Source organism: Glossina fuscipes, unplaced genomic scaffold, assembly GCF_014805625.2.
Source record: "Glossina fuscipes isolate IAEA_lab_2018 unplaced genomic scaffold, Yale_Gfus_2 173, whole genome shotgun sequence".
NCBI classification, from domain to species: domain Eukaryota; kingdom Metazoa; phylum Arthropoda; class Insecta; order Diptera; family Glossinidae; genus Glossina; species Glossina fuscipes.
Window position 1 is genome coordinate 150,939 of NW_023998516.1, and position 18,818 is coordinate 169,756.

At 32.6% G+C, this 18,818-nt stretch overlaps 1 protein-coding gene across 4 annotated transcripts in view; it reads left to right on the top strand.

Moving 5' to 3' along the window:
- Positions 1 to 18,818, top strand: part of LOC119641681 (serine-rich adhesin for platelets) — a 234,193-nt gene that overhangs the window by 97,888 nt on the left and 117,487 nt on the right. For 2 of the 4 annotated variants that reach the window (XM_038040462.1, XM_038040464.1), the window contains 2 exons: positions 1,087 to 2,157; positions 2,703 to 2,843. In XM_038040462.1, the coding sequence (XP_037896390.1) occupies positions 1,087 to 2,157; positions 2,703 to 2,843 (1,212 nt within the window). Of the gene's footprint in view, positions 1 to 700; positions 713 to 1,086; positions 2,158 to 2,702; positions 2,844 to 18,818 lie in introns of those variants that run through there. The other 2 variants (XM_038040465.1, XM_038040463.1) reach the window with 2 other exon arrangements.

Below are 18,818 nucleotides of genomic sequence, written 5' to 3' on the forward strand. Positions count from 1 at the left end.
AAGAAGTGTATGCGCTATTTTTGAATTTCAACTGAGTAGAAGTAATTTAACAAAACAAAAAAAAACAAAAAAGACGGGAGTAAGATGCTGTTAACAAAAGGTAAAGAAGAGAGAGATGCGTGAAAAAATTATAAAAAGTAAAAAATGGCACACCATGTGTCACACACTCTCTCTCTCTCTCTCTCTCTCTTCATAAACACCAATTAACCAACCAACTCAACTTAGTGTAAAAGTGTTGAAAAACAAAATAACAAATTATATGCTAAAACGATTTGTAGAGATTTTTCCAATTCTTCCTTCCCTTTTTTAAAACAAATTATAAGTAAACGCTTATTAATCGAAATTAATGAAAGAATAATAAGAATATTACTAACAACACAATAACAATAATAATAATAAATCTGAACTAACTCTCTTAACTACTAATCTTCAACATTTTGTGTAATTAAGAAGAAAAGACTGCTTAAAAAATGGAACTGAATACTTAAAGTTCAACACGCCTGAACTCTAAGGATCAATAGCAATGTACTAAAAATAATTTGAAGAAGTAAACATAAATACATAAAAATGTATATATGTATATGTAAATACATATATATATATATAATATAATAATAATATACATATATATATATATATATGTATATATATATATATGTATATATATATATATGCTATATATATATATGCTCATAGAAGAATTTACATTAAAGTAATTTGAACGATAATTAAAAAGAATTTATTCTCACTTAATAAAAGCAAAAAATTGTTCAAAGAAAAAGAACAAACACTAACAAAGTTAGATAACAAACACAGTTCGACTTTGTTAACAAAAAGTTAAAAACGTCATCCACACGACAATACTACCTCTTTCTTTCTCTTTCTTTTTTTTCTTTCCCTCTCTCTCTCTCTCTCTCTCTCTCTCTCTCTCTCTCTCTCTTACTGTCTCTCTCCTTCTCTTTCTCTCTCTGTCTTTCACGTATTTTCTCATTATATGCCACAAACACCCTCACTTTATACTCGTTGTTGCTTCCTCGTTTAAACGTTTGAATATTGGTCGTGATATTGAAATTCTTACGTTTACAGTCATTTAAGCTCAACCACTAATATAGAGCAGCCACACTTGAGTTGTCTGCCACAATGTTCATTTTGGCCACAATGCGGTGATTGTCAAGACTATCAAGAGGAACCAAATCAACAGTCGTATCAGTATTCTTTTGAAAATGGCGATTATTTCAAGTCATTGCCGATCAAAAGGCAAAATTCTTTACAATATCCACGTATTACTCGCGAAACTGAAAGTCGCAATTTTTCAATGAAAGAGCAAAACAGTTTGCCTAGCAGCAGTAGTTGTCATGTGTCAACTGTTAAAGTGAACGTTAATATCATGAAGTTAGAAACCGATGGATTTAGAAACAACAGTGGCAGCAGAAACAGTAGTTGCATCAACGCCAATGTTAACGGTTTCTCAATCAATGTTAATAACGAGGCAGAGACATCTTTTTCAGCACTTTCAATGCCAACAAACCGCTCCAAAGGCCCATTATGGCGCAGCAGCAGCTGTAATTCTTCTCAATGGACTTTATTGTGTAGTGGGATTGCAGCAATTACCACCAACACGGACATTAGTACTACCTCTATTACGACCACTACTAACACAAACACAACAACAACAATCACCACGTCTACTACTTTAACCTCATTAACTTATAAAACACAGTTAAATAACACAATGGTGAACGTCAAAATGCCGACCACATCAACGCCATCTCTGTCACTGTTCACTTCCTACTCATCAACTGTACCAACAACAAACACAATACCAACAATAACTTCATCGACTTCTTTGTTATCCACGGGCTTTTCAAAACCGTCGTCGTTATCATCGCCATCATCATCATCATCATCATCATCATCATCGTCATCGTCGTCGTCGTCGTTGTCGTTGTCGTTGTCGTCGTCAATACCAACGAATGCGTTAAATTGCTCAGCAGCCCGTGTTATACCTTTGACGGCCACATCCCTAGTACACTTAGGTAATTGTGAAATACCCGTTTGTTGCGATCACGATTGGGGGAAGTTCACAGTGACACAACTTGCCAGTGACGATTCAACAAAAAATACAAAAATTGTATCAGCATGTGACGGCTTCGAAAGGTTAGTATAAATTTAAAGATTCTGTTTGATTATATTAAAAATAAAAGCTTTCTTTCATTTTTTAAAATTTGTTCTTTTTCAATTGTCAATATAGTGCAAAGATTTACACATTTTGTCATTTCATTAATGAAATTTGGAAAATACCGAAAATTGAATTTCCAACTATCGTTAATTGATTAAACCACGCCCAATTTTCCGCTTCTGTATTTGAACCCACTTGCCAAACCTAAAATCAAACGTAAATCGTCCACACAAATAAGCCCGAAATAGTCAAACAATGGCAAGAAATTTAAGAAAAAGAGACGCTAATATGCTTCCATTAGTAGCTCAATACTGCTATCCGTAGTTGTTGCAAAACTCAAAACCGTTCGTAGTATTTCTGCTTATCACCCAAAAAAGGGAAATGATCGGGTTCGTCGGTCCACTGACAATTGACATAAAAAATATGTTCAGTTGATAAGAGTCCGTTATGTCCTCCAAAGCTCTTTTTACTCTTTACTTTATTTTATTTAATTTTTATATCTTGTTAATATACTTTTTTTTAGGAATTTCTCTGTCTGTTGTAGATTTAACTCGGATAATAAGAAATCAACTATTCCTGAAAGCAACAATAATAGCAGCTTCTATAAAGACTCAAAACCTTTAAAAAGTTTATCTCTACCGGATCTAAAATTAACACAAAGAAGGTAAGTAGATATAAGACGAATTTTATACCTAGTATTGATGATAAGCGTATAATGGATCAATTAATGCGATTTTAATCGAAAAATATGCCTCAAAAGATGCCAAAAAATATAAATAGTTTTCATCTTGATCGAGGTGGTGGGGTTATCTCCATTTGTTTATCTCTTATCCTCTTCTCTCTCCTCTATCTTAATTTTTCACAAATTAACTACGAAAAAATTACTATACACCAACAAGTATATAATCGATGCCTGAAATTCCTGAATAATTGATAAAAGAGTAGAAAAAAAATCAAGTACGCAATATTTTCACCTAACCAAACAGTACAAGTCGGCCTTTTGTTCATTACAAATATTTATCTAATATTTAGTGCCATGTAAGAAAAATAAAATATTTATCATATAACAAATATAAATATTATAGTGGGTCACGACCCAGCATTAATTATCCGACGCATTGTTTAATAGAGTTATTCATGTAAGGACTTTTTAAAATAAGGATTTATATGAAAAGTTATCGAATAAGTGGTCCGACCTGGACCATTTTCCATAGTGTTTACCTAAAACAGTTCAGTGTACCAGGTTTCGGGCAGACACGTTTGGATCGAAAATGGTATAATAAAATGTGAGTCTACCCCAAACCTCCTCCTGGGTTTTGCATACATCCGCACAAACTTAACATGTCTTTGTTTCACATTTGGTGTGGGGTGCGATAAAAGCTTTATCAATGAAACAGTCACTTAATGCGTTCGCGATTAGTTGAGAAATTTTGTAATTTTCACTTATTGTCCAAATTGGTTAATACCCAAGATACGTTCGAACATTTATAATATTTTCTTTACACCTGTTTTGTTACGAGTGGCTAAGAGTTTTGCAACGTGTATCGCAAGCCTCACAATTATAGCGTGATTAAAGCGGGACTAAAATAAGCTCAATTAATCAGCAATAAGCGCGCAATTAATTAAAAACTGATGTTTGTTTACTCTTTTCTAAATTAGGGCCTCGTACTTGCAAAACTTTTAGGCTCGAATTTCATCTTTTGTACTTTTACGGTACGTACGTTGCGAAATACGATATATATAGCGAAAAACGATCTATTCCGCGGCCACCTGGCAGAGTAGCTGATCTTCCCTGCTTAACATATCGAGGACGAATCGAAAGGCCCTCTCATTATCAGTTATACAACGTAATTCAACTGATCACCAACGAGATGACAGATAGAGCATGACGCAACTGGAGTACTTAAGTGTACAATTACTTTCGATTTTACACCAGGAGCACGCACGTCGAAGTCATCCAAGTTGCAGTTTTCATTATATTTCCTACGCAATCCCCAGATTGGATCATTATTGCCGTAATTTCTTCTGTAGTACTTTGTATCAAATATGGAAAAATATCGTAATAATTGTAGTAGAGCAGATATGTGTATTTTTGGTGGGAAAAACTCGCAGTCTGATAGGGCGTTAAGAATTTTTTTTATGCATTATTTTTAGCATTGTTCGTCTAGTTTCTCCAGTAAGTAAGTTTATTAGCGCTAAACGATTGCTATAGCGTAGAAGGCGAGTGTATTTTCGAACGGAAGGAAGAGTGTATTTTCGAACGTATTCAATTTGCTTGCAGTAAAGATCAGATTTTGGATCACACCAAGATCTGATGGTATGTAGAGCAATCTGGTAGTGTAAGCAATAGAAAATTTCCCTAACCAACGTTTGATCAAGCTCAAAGTGCCCTTTGACTTATTTACGTTAAAGTACAGTTAGGTATCAAACAGGACTTCGAGATCAGTAATTAAAGCAAATTTTTCTAAATACACATGTATTGTGCATTTTATGGCATATATTAAACGCTTTGGTTCGTTAAAAGGCGTACATTTGTTATTATTTAGGGACATTAGCACCATTTCTAAAAGTTGCCTAAAGTCATTTTGTAATCATATATCATGCGCAGTTTATTGACAGATTTGATCCAAGCAAAGCATACACAATTTCTTGTTCTATTACATCATTTAGATGTGTATCATCTAAAGGTATTCCTCAGAGATGAAAACGAAAAGAAAGGCTATAAATCGATTTAACTTATTCGATTTGTATTATTATTATTCATTATTTATATTTTCATCGTTCCGTTTATATATCATATGTTGTTTAAAATCCTAACGCCAAAAGAATTGAAGCAAAAAACAAACAAAAACGCTGAAATCTAGCTCATTGTTGGCCTTTCTTATGTTATGCATATTTTTAAGAATTCTTTATTTACTCTTCTTCTTCTTCTTCTTCCAAAGATATCCTTTTATACCCTCTATATTCATTTAACATTTTTTTTTAAAAAGATAAATTCAAAAACATTTACATGAAAAATGCGTATACTTACGAAATCAAATATCGTTATCAAGCTCAAGTTGTGGCTACTAACTGAATCGTCTCAAATTGAATATTTTTTGTCTTCTTTTTGTCTTCTTTTTTTTTTATAATTTTCTTTATATAAATTGTAAGCTGAAAATATAATAGTTTGCACATATGTGCAAATATGTTTTTATGCACACATACCGTAACTTATTTACATTTACTAAAATTCCCTTAGACGGCTTTTGTTATAGGATAATTATCTATATTGATAGGAAAACCAGCGACTCACACATTCGCGGTTTCTCTCGCTATTCTATGTTAGGTTAGATAGGGGAAGAGATTTTCGACTTCAGCATTCTTTGTGTTTTAATTTCTTTGATGTAGCCATTGCCAAAAGAAAGCCAATAAAATATCCTGATGAAAAGTAATTTTATTGTTCTGCAAATTTTATTTTTTCTCACGGACTCATTTATCCTGGTCCAAAAAGTTGAAAATCTTACCGATTTATTAGTAATCCATCAATGAATTGCTTTGTGCATATCAGAAAACTTTTGACATCGCGTTTTTACACGACATTGACCCCTTCGGGTAGGTAGAAGTTAAAGTGCCGCGCTTAGTCCATTTTACAACTTGTGTCAGTACAGTTGCCAATCGATGGTCCTAACTATTCTTTTTAAAGAATTGCTCAACAATAGTCAACAGCTATCTCATAAACAAAATATTGTTAAAGATTTCCTTTGATCGCCCATGGGAGATGCCTGCGACTTCCTTAAAACTATATTAGTCTTCCATTATCATAAGCTATAACTCAATAATGATTTCGTCATTACTGAACCTGTGCGGACGTCCAGGATTCATTTGATCTAAAGTGCTTGTGCGACCACGTTCCGGTTTATTTTTAAGTGCAGTATGCGAAACTACATCGTCCCTAAATACTTTCATCATCTGCTCATAAAATATCTGCTTACATAAACATATTCTTATACATGTTAAGTCATTTTACCTTTTACTAGTTTTTCATTAAGAAAAAAAAGCGAAACTGAACAATGCCAATTATACAATAATATGTAACTATTCTTACAAATTTCAATTAGGTATCAGGTCGAAAATATATTTACTGACCTAATATACATCAAATTTGTACGACTCACTGGCGACTCGACCAAATTTGCCGAGAATCTTAAGTTTACGCTTATTTAATATCATATTTCTATTATAATTAATTAAATTAATGTAATATTCCTGCTTATACAAAACTCACCTATATGTGTAAGTAACGTTATATTTACAATACGTGCATCATATACCTGCTACTTGTGTAATCAACATATCATTTTGCAAGGTCATGACAATACAATACAATAAATGGAAATAATCATACAATATGGTACAGGATGTCTGCGTCCTTTGTCATTGTATTGAATTTCTGAATTACTCTTTTTCTGCGCGATTCTGATTGAAGCCTTTAAAGTCGCAAAAGTCGCATTAAAGTATTAAATCTTAGAACATATGGCCCTAGTTGTTTTCAGTGGCAAAGCTCGTAACACATAAACAACCGCAAATAACTCATAAATGATGAGATAATTTATATATGAAAACTGCAAAAAAAAGACCATAACCTAAGCAAACAATATGTTTCTATCGTGGATATCTATACTTGCATCCAGAACAGCTGAATTAATAAATTTAAAGAAAAGAGTTGCCTTAAAACTCTAGTTAATAGAGCAAGTCGAATAAAATTCTAACGCAAAATGTTCGAAAAAAGTAGAAGAAGATCGTTCAAAGTTGAAATCCTGCCCGACTAATGGCTTTGCTTTGAAAATAAATTGAACAAGTTGATATGTAAGCGTAAAATATCTCAACATATGATACATCAAGGGAAAATAATAACAAACTAGACTGAATCTGCAAAATAATGTAAATCAGCAGCAGAGTGCACGTTAACTTGACAGATATAGCTGCAGTCTCATTCCAAGAGTCAAGAATCTATAATAAGTTTTTGTTAAATCGTCATAAGTCTTCACTAATTGGGTAAAGTGTCAATTCAATTCAAATCAATTTAACACTTTTGAAAGCTTCTTCTCTCATCGTATATGGATATTCGTCGTATACTGGAATGAATTCCCACCTTCAAGTATATATAATATTATATAACATAGAGCACGATTAACGTTTTAAACCTTGGTACTAATTCACGTGCTCGTCCGGAAGTTTAGGGTTTTTGACTATAACTTTGCTTAGAACAATTAGTTTTTTTTTTTTTGGAAATTGTGTTTCAACGAAAAAATGAAGTTAAGTCGTGCGATGAATGCGAATAGCCTTTGACAAGAGTGCACCGATCAACTTATTTCCAGTTGTAGCAATGAAACCCCATCCTTAGTTACGATGACGTCCTGATATATTAAGTTTAAACGTGACTGCTGTTCGCTCACCGACGAAAGCCGTGAAGGTCGCCGAAAAAGCAGTTGTTGCGCTAGAAAACATTGATGTTGTATAAAAATAGTTAAGTAAGATCCATATGTGACATACTGTGATATTCAGGCATTGGTTTTACCCGCATATAGAAACTATTACAAGATTATTTAACCATTGAAAATTTAGTAAAATTAAAAGATCGTAATATGTGAGGAACCATGGATACCTGCACATGAGCCATAAAGTGAATAGCAGTCAATTGTATGACCGTTGCAAAATACATAAAATTCAATAAAATTTGTTCATGGTCGAAACACTTCGAGATAAAACTTCGGTTTTTTTTCGGACAATCTAGTCATGGGGCAACAGCTTCATTTGAGGAACCTAAAAGAGTCAATTCTAAATGGTGTGCAACAATCAGTTTGATGAATGTCTTTAATGAAATAAGAAAAACAAATCGTGGAATCAGTCTCCAGCAAGACAATGCAAGTTCTCACACATTTCTTGTAACAACAAGCTATTTAAGCACTCAAAAATTCTAATTAATGGATCATCCATTGTGTGACTTCTTTTCGATTCCAAACGTTAAATATGAATTGGAAAAGGTTCTTGTCACCAAAAGAAGTCGTCGATGCTGTTTTGGGGCCGTCGGAACATGAATCTCTCTCAAGCCCTTCTGGGTGTTGCATACATCCCAAAAAACTTGGTGCAATAGTAAAACAAAATCGAAAACTCACTACATTAAATTGAAATTTGACATCATTACAAGTGAATCTCAAATAACAAACGAAATATCATTACGTATGAGTTATGAGAATTTGTCATGCAATTAAATGTACCTGTATTTTCGCATATGCATACAGCAAAATGACAAAAACAAAAGAGCTATCATTACGTATGAATTATGATTATTATTACTATGACGAGAGAAATTCATATTTTGCTGTTCAAGAGATAAGTTTCCCTATATGGGCGAGTATTTATACGCAAGTATGTGTATTTACTGAAGTTCTTTAAATTTCATTTCAGATAAAATATTTAATAAAATTATTTATATTAAACTACACCATCTACGACTTGTGTGTGGCACAGTTGGAAATGAAAAAAAAGGTATACATATATACATTTATATATATTATATGATGTATATCTCGTGTATGATTTGTTCGCAATAAATGTTACTTTTTTTGCATTACATATGGTATCTCCAAGTAGCATGTATATGTATACGTATATATATATATGTATACGAACATATATATGCATGTATTTAAACACATATATGTAAATCCATTCACATGTACCTATGAGTATATCCTACGAAATATGCAAAAAATTTCTGTTAAGAAAATTTATACTATAAGCAGCAATCTTTCACTTTCAGTTTTATATAGACTATATAACCACAAAAATGTACGCACACCTATCCGTACATATGTATATATTTATATAACACCTATGTTTTTATAAGAAGAATATTAACGAAAAGGAGATGTTTATAAAGGAAAATTTTATAATTTACGACAAACCGAAATTGCGTTCAAACGAAATGAAAATCATTCTTGTAACCCTACCCCATTGAATGTGTTATATATATGTACGCATAAAAATATACATATGTACATATTATAATACTATAATATGATACATAAAAAAGATTGATCCATGCCTTTAATGTAGTCTAGTGTGTGGGTTAGGTTTTTAGACGAAATTCGTAAAAAGCCCGCTACCAGAACACTTAACATTTACTTTTCAGCGATTAAAATTTTGCAAAATATGCACAAGTTTTTGTTTTTAATTAAAATTCCTTGGTTTCTCCTACGTTTACAAATCTAAGCAATTTCCGTTGTTTTCCATTACTTATTAATGATAATTTTGCAAAATTCCCGGAAATCTTAATTTATCGCGATTCCTATTTTAAAGAAGTGCCTATTTTGAAGAAGTGAATAAAATTTCACAGTAATCGGATAAATATTGAAGAAGTGCGTTATACATACTTTCGAAAAGAGAGTGTTTCAAATTTTATATTTCAAACTTGAACTAATTTCCTTCCTGGCTCCAATCTACCTTTAATGTCTTTGAATACTTGTGTGAATGTTTCCCATTTTTTTCATCTACAATTACTTTTCGTACTCGTCAAACGTACTTGTCATGAACAAATGACTGCGTCCGAAAAATCGAATTTTTGTTTTATTTCTTTCTAAACATCGTAAGAAGCGTTTAAGCCAATTGAAAATAAAAAAAATTAAAAACATTACAAAGTAATACTAACCCTTAGTAATGTACCATGAAATGAACTTGTCATTATGGGCCCCTATATCGTCTTTATATAAACAGTGGAAACATAGACAAATCTTCTAAAGACGAATATTTAGGCAATAACCCTGGTTCGTAAAGTTAACTTTGGCGAGCCCAAATTACACATTGTTAGTAAAGTAAATAGAGTGACAAAGCCTTTTCATGGTTTAGATAAGCGAGAATCGACACTAAATAATGTTGAGAATGCAAAAAGAAAATGGGTTGACAGCTGACAGTTTATGATTAGTAAAAATCGACCATTCCAATAATCGTTTTCATTGATGAACAATATTTCAAGAACAAACAATGTTTCACGGCCACTATTCGAAAATTAGTCGCAATATTGATTTCATTTCGTTAACTGTGAAGACAGTAATTGACACCACTGCCTTTCTTCTAATAGGATTATTTGAAGCGAAAAGCATATGCCAGAAAGTGCACGATCACCCATGTATTGAAGGAGGAGATTCAACACTACATCAAAGAAATTCAGCCACATATTTGCAAAATGGTGGTGGAAAATTTCGATAAAAGGGTGTGTTAATGCCGGCAAAGTCGTGGAGACTATTTGTCCGCCGTGCTCTTCCGCACGTAACCCTATCTTACGTTCATTATGATTCAATAACAAAAATTACAATTAAAAAAAAAACCCTGTTTCCTATTTAATTGAGATCTTACGTAAATTTTGGAACACCCTTTATTAAAATTCAAATCTATTTTTCAACCCTTAGCCTCATAAAATGCACTGCCACACTCATCAGGCGCAATCTATTCAATAATTGTTGTTAAGCAAACACGTCCTTAGTTAGATGACTCCAGCAATGCTGTAAATTATCGGCCGAATGCAACCTGTTCCACAATAATAAAAAGCGTAAAACCATGGTCGACTATTGTCTGAGCCAAATTTTAGGTCAAATATTAGGGTATTAGACGAGTAATCTGGAGTCCAACTAATTAATTAACAAAAATTGGTTTTCATAAAATTCCGTCCGATGTCTTAATATCTTATCTCAGACTGAAATGGAATCCAACTATTCGTAATCTCGACGGAAGTAAGATCGTTAGTCGTTTGATGTTCTCGAAATCTCTTTTATTTCCAAGATGATTGCTTTTGTGACTGAAATCAATTCGACTCGTCTCATATCAACTTCCTTAAATAGACATTCCATACGACTTTTAATTCATCGATTTAGATGAAAGGAATAATATAATTTAAATCAACACTTGAGAATTAACACCAAATATACAAGACCATAAAACTATATAGACCAGAAACCACATGTAGTGAATCAAACTAACAATAGGCTCTTCTTCGCAAGCGAACCCATTCTAAATCTCATATTCAAAAAACGACTTTAAACTTTGCCCTTGAATTGCTTCACCTCGTATATCAACAGTGGATTATGTAAAAAGCCTCAAATTGTTTTATTAAACGCTTTACGACTCATAGTACATTTAGCTTAGGTTAAATCGATAATTGAATATATTCGTCGGACCTGATAATAATATAATAATAATAATAAATACCATATCTGATAGTAATGTTGCCCATTACCATGTAAACAAAATGTACTTGTTTACTTTTAATTAATACATCGAATCGATCAAAGGCAGAATTACTAAATTTATTAAACTTACACACAATTATAATGCAAAAGCTGAAATGAGTTTAAACCGAGAAAGCTGACTTTGTGGTCGCGGTTCTTATCTGCTTGGCTGCTCATGCGTTTTCATTATGTGTTTATCCGGATACTTAAGAGATTAAATTTGTACCATTCAAATGTGATCTCTAGGTTAACGTACATATGTAGTCGTTTGGCAACTAATCGCTAATATCAGATATAATCCTAATAACCCGTCGAACTTCCTGCGAATCACCAACTGTGAAAGATGATGACAGGTACTGCCAGCATTATAAATCTGTATTGGCTTCAAATATTTTAAAGACTTTCGTTTCCTAGAGATACAGATAGTTTTCAAGCAGACTTATTTTATGAAATGCGCTGACTGTGTATATAAATAAATTCCCTGCATTTTTCACTAAATTGCGTTACAAAGCTTAATAATTGATATATGCACCATTACTACCTACGATTTTTACCTTCTTTCTGAGTAGCTTGCAGATGACCTCACGGTAGAAATTTCGTAGTTTTGAGGTGAAATTGCTGTAGATCCATTGCAATTATTGAACTTATGTGAACTGCTAATCCGCTAAATGTAAGTGAAACGATTTAAGTTAGGCGACATGTCTGGAGAATAATCTTGCAGACTGGAAAAGTTCCTAAACGACTAAAATTTTTTGCACGAAACTACGTTCTAACTGTTTCATGGCTTACTACATTTTCATCCCTAGGCAACTGAATCAATTTCGTAATTTCCGCTGCATTTGTTTCAATTTAAAATTGAGTTTAATGCAGTCCCGCAAATCATTTGAAACTTATATCGTATATCAATGTCGAAATTATCTGTATCCAAAATTTCAGGAGAAACGAACGCGGCAGGTAGATATTAGAACGCGACCATTACAGAAAACATGTATAGGCATCGCTCTGATATTAACAGCAAGAGCTTATTCAAACGATAATGTGATTGAAATGTTAACTCTTAGATGAATTTAATTATGGATATACGGAATTTCGCTAAATGTCTACCGCTTGAATCGGTGATACCTAGGGCAATTCAAAGTTAAAAGAATACTTCTTCTTAAACAATTTTGAAGTCACTCTTCTTGACTGCTCGCTCTACCCTGCACCACATATAGTACAAGAATATATTGAGTTTGTGCGGATATATACAAAACCCAAAAGAGCTTTCTATAATGCCGATCTATACAGTTCAGAATCACTTTCTACGTCGATCTAATCCTGTGTGTCTGTCCGTCCATCTTGTTTTCTTATATTCAGCCTACAGACCTTAATTTTTTAAATATTTTGATGAAATGGGATACACCGACCTAGGTTCAAAATGTTTTGGATTGGACCATTTTTCATTTTTTAACGGTGGACCGTATCCTACAATACTGTTTTTGCTTCTTTACTTTTATCTCTTGTTAAGACAGGATATTTAGAATTTCTTAAATTCATTTATTTGCAATATTTCAATATCTTTTTCGAATATTATGTAAATACATACTTATATGTATATATATATATATTATTAGTAATTTCATCAATACTTTACATTATATCTTGGCATCAAAAGTATATAAAAATTTTTTAAAAAATATATTTATATATTTGTACGTATATGATATATTGCATATACTTTTGTTTGGCAAGAGCGAGATTGGGGCCTTGTGGACATTAAAAAAAAAATACTGAGAGTTACCCATTAAGCGCTCAAACTTAAACAAGCGCTTATGCACTCCTCCTCCTCTACTACTTTGTTTCATTTATTGCTCTTTTTTGTTTATTGTGCTTTTCCTTCTTTTGACAATTTTTTGACATCTTCTCTTATTTGATTGAATTTTAATGTCACTTTTTCATGTCTAAATATAAATCCCTTGTATGTTTAATGGATTGCTTAGGAAACTAAATTGTATCGTTATTGTTTTGTGGGGTTTTGTTTTTTTCTTTTTTGCAAATCTAAGTTTCAAAGCGTAAATATATTCTGTTTATTGTGTGCTTGTCTTCATGGTAAGCAAATATTTTCATTTAAATTTGAAAAACAATCAAAAAATTTCAAAAATTTCAAATTGAAGGTAAAATTAAAAAAAAAAAAGAGATAATAAGAAAATTTATTTCATTGCAGACTTTAAGAGATCCACAAGGGAAAGAGAACAATATTAAGAAAATATTGGCATTTGACTTGAAAGATGTTTCTGATGAACTCCCATCTTTTATTGTCTTTGTTACAGACAAATCCAAAGTTATTGTAAAACTTTACGCATCCATCGTTTAGAAGTTTTGTTATTTGTGTTTAATAAGACACAAGCAGTATGCATCGAAACAAATTAACTGTGTAATTTGAATTATATCGTAAAGTCAGAAAACTGAATTCAGTTTTCGGCAAACTTTCAATATTGATTAGAATTCTCTAGATAAAATGTGACGAATTTTTTTAAAATTCCTTTCTTTCTCCATCCCTACAATTTTTACTAATCACCACCACGCCTATGCACTTATAGGGGACATTTTGTAAGTACCTGGTAAAGGCATTAATAATAGAGTGTATCGATAAGCATAAAAATTCCGAATAAAAGAAAAAAGATACAAAAGTTCACGACACGATTTGTCTTTGAAAAAAAATTTTTGTACGCTTAACTTGAGCTTGGATTCACAATAGACAGAGAGACTGATTGAATCCCCCTAGTCAAATTGATAAAAAAATATATACATTCTGTGTGAGTTCTGAAACATAATTTTATGGTGTAAAACTATTCAGCATTTTCAATACTTTTGCCTGTAGAACATGTAATTAGTAAATGATGACCATTTCGTGATCCATGTTTCATTACAACTATACAGCTTTGGTTTCTTATCACTTCATTGGATTACTCAGAAGAAACACAGTAGATTTGTATTATAATGTAAATGGCCGCCTCTGCACTTTTGCAAAAAATTCAATCCTGGCACACAAATCTTTGCAACTTTTCATATAAATCGGCTTTCTTTTCATCGATAACGGAAATAATTCTGATAAATATGGTCATTGAGAGAATTCACAGTTTATTGGAGTAAGCCAAAGTTCCAACATATCTCCAAAGTAAAAAGTCCAATAGAGTTGTATCGCACGAAATACGTGGCAAACTTACGTTTTTCAAGATTACACGATCATTGCACTTTTCCCCCAATAAATTGATTTTGCCACGAAATTGATGGCCTGTTACACCATTTCGTTGAAGTCAAATATCGCCCAAGTTCTAATCATCTAAAATTTGCCATAAAAACACTAACTAATAATTAATAATCTCATTTAACCAAATATGTGCTTCATTCGACATGCACGAAATGTAATCTGGCGTTCATTGTTTTCGTAATAAGTTTTAACAATTTCTGCACGTTGTATAACTACGTACGTATTGTATTCTACAAATCGGATCAAGATCTAAACAATCTATTAAAAAAAAATTTTAATCGAAGTCTGAATGAAAATTTCCGTTATTTAGGTTTCCTTCCGGAAACATAAAATGCTATTGCATATATTCTCAATTAGCGTAAGCATTTTACTCGATTGAATCACGAAGAGCCGTGTGCATCCAAAGTTGTTCATCTAATTGTTCCACAGAATCCTTCATATTCACAACAATTGAAGTAAGATGGTAATATAAATTTGATACCCACAGATTAAATTTCGAAAGAAACACTAGAGACAAAAGCAGTGGTTGCTCTAAAATTTGATACAAATAGTCAATTTAAACATGTTCTAAATGAAGTAATTGATATTTTTGCTTTCTTGCTCGCATGGTCAACGTTTTCCCTTTGTCCTCGCCATCAAATAACAACACATATTCTTCAACAACACATATTCTTCAACAACACATACTCTTCAACAACACATATTTTACAATCAAATTAAGATGCAACTCAATTTTCCGAGAAACACGGATTGTTCGGAAGAAAGTACGAACAAAAAAAAAAGCACCACTTGCGTATCTTTCCTATTACACACCCTCACATTACGTTCACGAAAAATGTCCTTCGAATAATCCTTTCTTTATTACATACATTCTAATGAACAAACAAGAAAAGGATGCTTTCAAGGTCATACATTATTTATTATGCTAATAACAGCTAAACACTAACCTGCATAGAAATGCATAGACAAATTTCCAGAAAGAAAAAAATAAGGTGCAGTCTGGGTGGTGCGACTATATTACTATATTACCTTTTAAAACACTTAAACGTTTAATAATCCTTCCTCATTTGTAGTCTTATTATTTGCTTTTCCATTCATATAACTACTCCGCTGAAGGAGGAAAAAGAATCAGTGTTACGGTACATTGTAACCGACAAAAAAGCCAAAATTGTATTTTATTTATTACTTTATGACCATACTTAAAAGTATTTACTGAGAAAAAACTGAAGGTAATAACAGGCAGAGAAACTTTTACAGACAACGCTTGAAGGTAAGTTCGCCAAAATTTCTACCCTATATAAGCCGAGTTTTCTCTTAACTTATCCTAATTAATCAAGCAATCAACTCGATCAGTTTATCTAAACATTATATGCCGCTTATTAAATATGTAAAATTGAATCAATCGACAACACAAGGTCTATGACATCAACGCCAACATTATCGTCAATGCAAAGCGAATATCAATATATGGCGGGAATGAGCACATCAGATAGCTACAATTCTCAGATGACAAGAGACTTTGTCATCTTTAGACCTTCCCAAAGTCCGCAAGTTATTTCGACTTCCGACGACAACGAAGACGATCTTGAAGATCCTTTGTGAACGGAATCTAGCAGATATTCGCCAGCATCCTTGACTCAAATTGCTGAAATTTCTTAAAGATCAGTATTAACTTGAGCAATTGTCTCCTAATCAAGTTTCTTAGAAAATAACCAAATGTGGCAGTTCCTTCAAAGCGGGACTCAACTCGATAATGATCTCAAACATACTCCAATGAAGACGTAAACTATGACTATTATTTCGATGATGGTTCCGACAACGAACTTTTGAACATTAGTATATCCCCAATCACAACAGATTACCAATCGTTTTTAAATGAAATCCTTGAAATTAATTTAGATGAGATAATAAACTCACGAACTAAATAAATAACAATCAAAATAAGTTTCATGTCTAGTATTCCCATCCGAAAACTCGTGTAAGAAGTTGAAAGAAAATAATATCCAACATGTTGTCTCTCGACGAAGGGATAAATCTATAGCTGATGCATCTACTTTCGATTTAATTCAAAATGAAAATAAAGGATTTGGTGCCTAAATTGAAAATTTAACTTTTATTTTATTAAAAATTCTTTTTACATAGTTTGTGTATTTTCTTATCATTAAAGCTGTGTTAAATTCTGTCGTTGACTTTTGTCTAAACTACAAAGCAAGGCATAGTGTCCGCAAATACTCGAAAAGTATCCTTGCAGTTGCTGCTTCTTACATCCATAGGTGTCGCAGTTCCTATTTAAACTATTGCAAAATTCTTTTTTCAATAGTTTTTGACTGGAATCAAAATATCCTTTGGAATCAAAATATCCCGCTCCTGTCTTCGAATTGAAATAAAGAGCAACCCAGTGCTCTTCTGGTTGATGAGAGTAGTCTTCGCAATTATAAGAGCAAGTTTGCACCTCACTTTCCGGTGTAAATTATTAGCTGGAAAAATATCTTGGAAGTACTTTTTTGTAGAGTAAATAGCTTTAAGTGCTTATTCTATTTGTATCGTATTGATTTTAAAGCCTAAGTTTCACGTTTCTGTTTTTATCCCTTTCCAACATTGAGTCACACTCGCAGTAAACTATACAATTTACGGCTGATGATAATGGACAAGAAAATTAACACACAAATCGTTATTACAATGATCAGCGGAGAGGTCAAACGATAGCATAGAACAGTTATCATCAAAAATGTTCTTATTTACATGAAGACCACAACCTGAGTGATCGATAAGCTTCCGCTGATTTTAATTTTGCTGCTGAATAATCGAATTCAAGTGGTTGAGTGTGTATTTGAACACCATTTACTGACAAATTAAACCTTTGCAAATAAAAATGCTCGAACTTGAGAGGATCCATTGCAAAAATATCCTTTACGCAGATTGAATTTTATCGTGCGTCTCGCTTCAGATCTCTTTTTCTTTTTTATGCGCCGTCTTGTACTATCTATGTCAGAGCCTTTTTGAAATTTATAAGATATCTCGTCGATTTCTTTTTCTATCAAATTACTTAAAGCCTTTTTGCCTTACCCTTCCAAAATATTTCTAAGTGGTTTGCGACCAAAATCATTGAGAATAGATTTGTCAGTACCCACAGGTCGGTCTTTAATCGCATTCAAACTCAACAGAAAATTTTTGGAAAAAAGCGCGAAGAATGAACCATTACCGCGTCCATGTTGTGCTACTCGGGGTGACATATATAACGATCCTATGCGACTTATCCGACCTCCAATTTATTGAGAGTAATATGAAGTGTACACCTGCTCTAAGACAGTCTCTTATACTTCTGAAAGAGAGGTTAATGTTAAGTGTGCTCTCACTTATATTGACTTTATTTTAATTCCGCTTATTTTATCTAAAATGAAGAGTAATCTGAGTAAGTATAATGGAAATTATTAAGTGTCTGCGCTAACTAAGGCTATAGAGATGTCCTTTATGAACTTTTATGAGCTTTTGAACATAAAGCATTTACTGTTTCCATTAAACGACAGAACACGAAGACATCTTAAAATTGTGTCTTCAACGAGGTTTAATTATAACGGTATAAACAAATTATGGCGCTTGTTCCTGAAGAGTATGACTCTCGATGTTGACATTAATTAAAAACAATTCAGTTATTCCAACTTTTCATTGAACAGTGGTAATAGTAGGAAGACTTACAATAATTGTAAATGAGGACAAAGTATTCCTTTCATAAGCGGCAATGGAATTGTTCCTAAATAACGTAAAGTAGATATCCTCCATGTAGTTCATAGCTTAAAATCTATTGGGCAAATGAAGTCAAAATTTGTTTGCAATAGTTTCTTATTCACTTAAAACCATTTTCACCCTTCTGAATTAGATTTCTGAACCGATGTTTGTTTTCCGTTCGGCTTGATAAGATCGGCGTTTTTAACTAAATCAATCTTGGTGTTAAGTTGTGTCCTAAGTTGAGTGTTAAATGTAGAAGTGCGCTTCCGAATTCTCCTTTTCCTGTCAGACCTTTCAAGTCTTCCCATACCCTCTGAGCAACACTTGTAGTCGACCTCACTACATTAGCGATCAGACAAATAATTGCAGAAGCACTCTTGGCTTGGTATAATTGGAT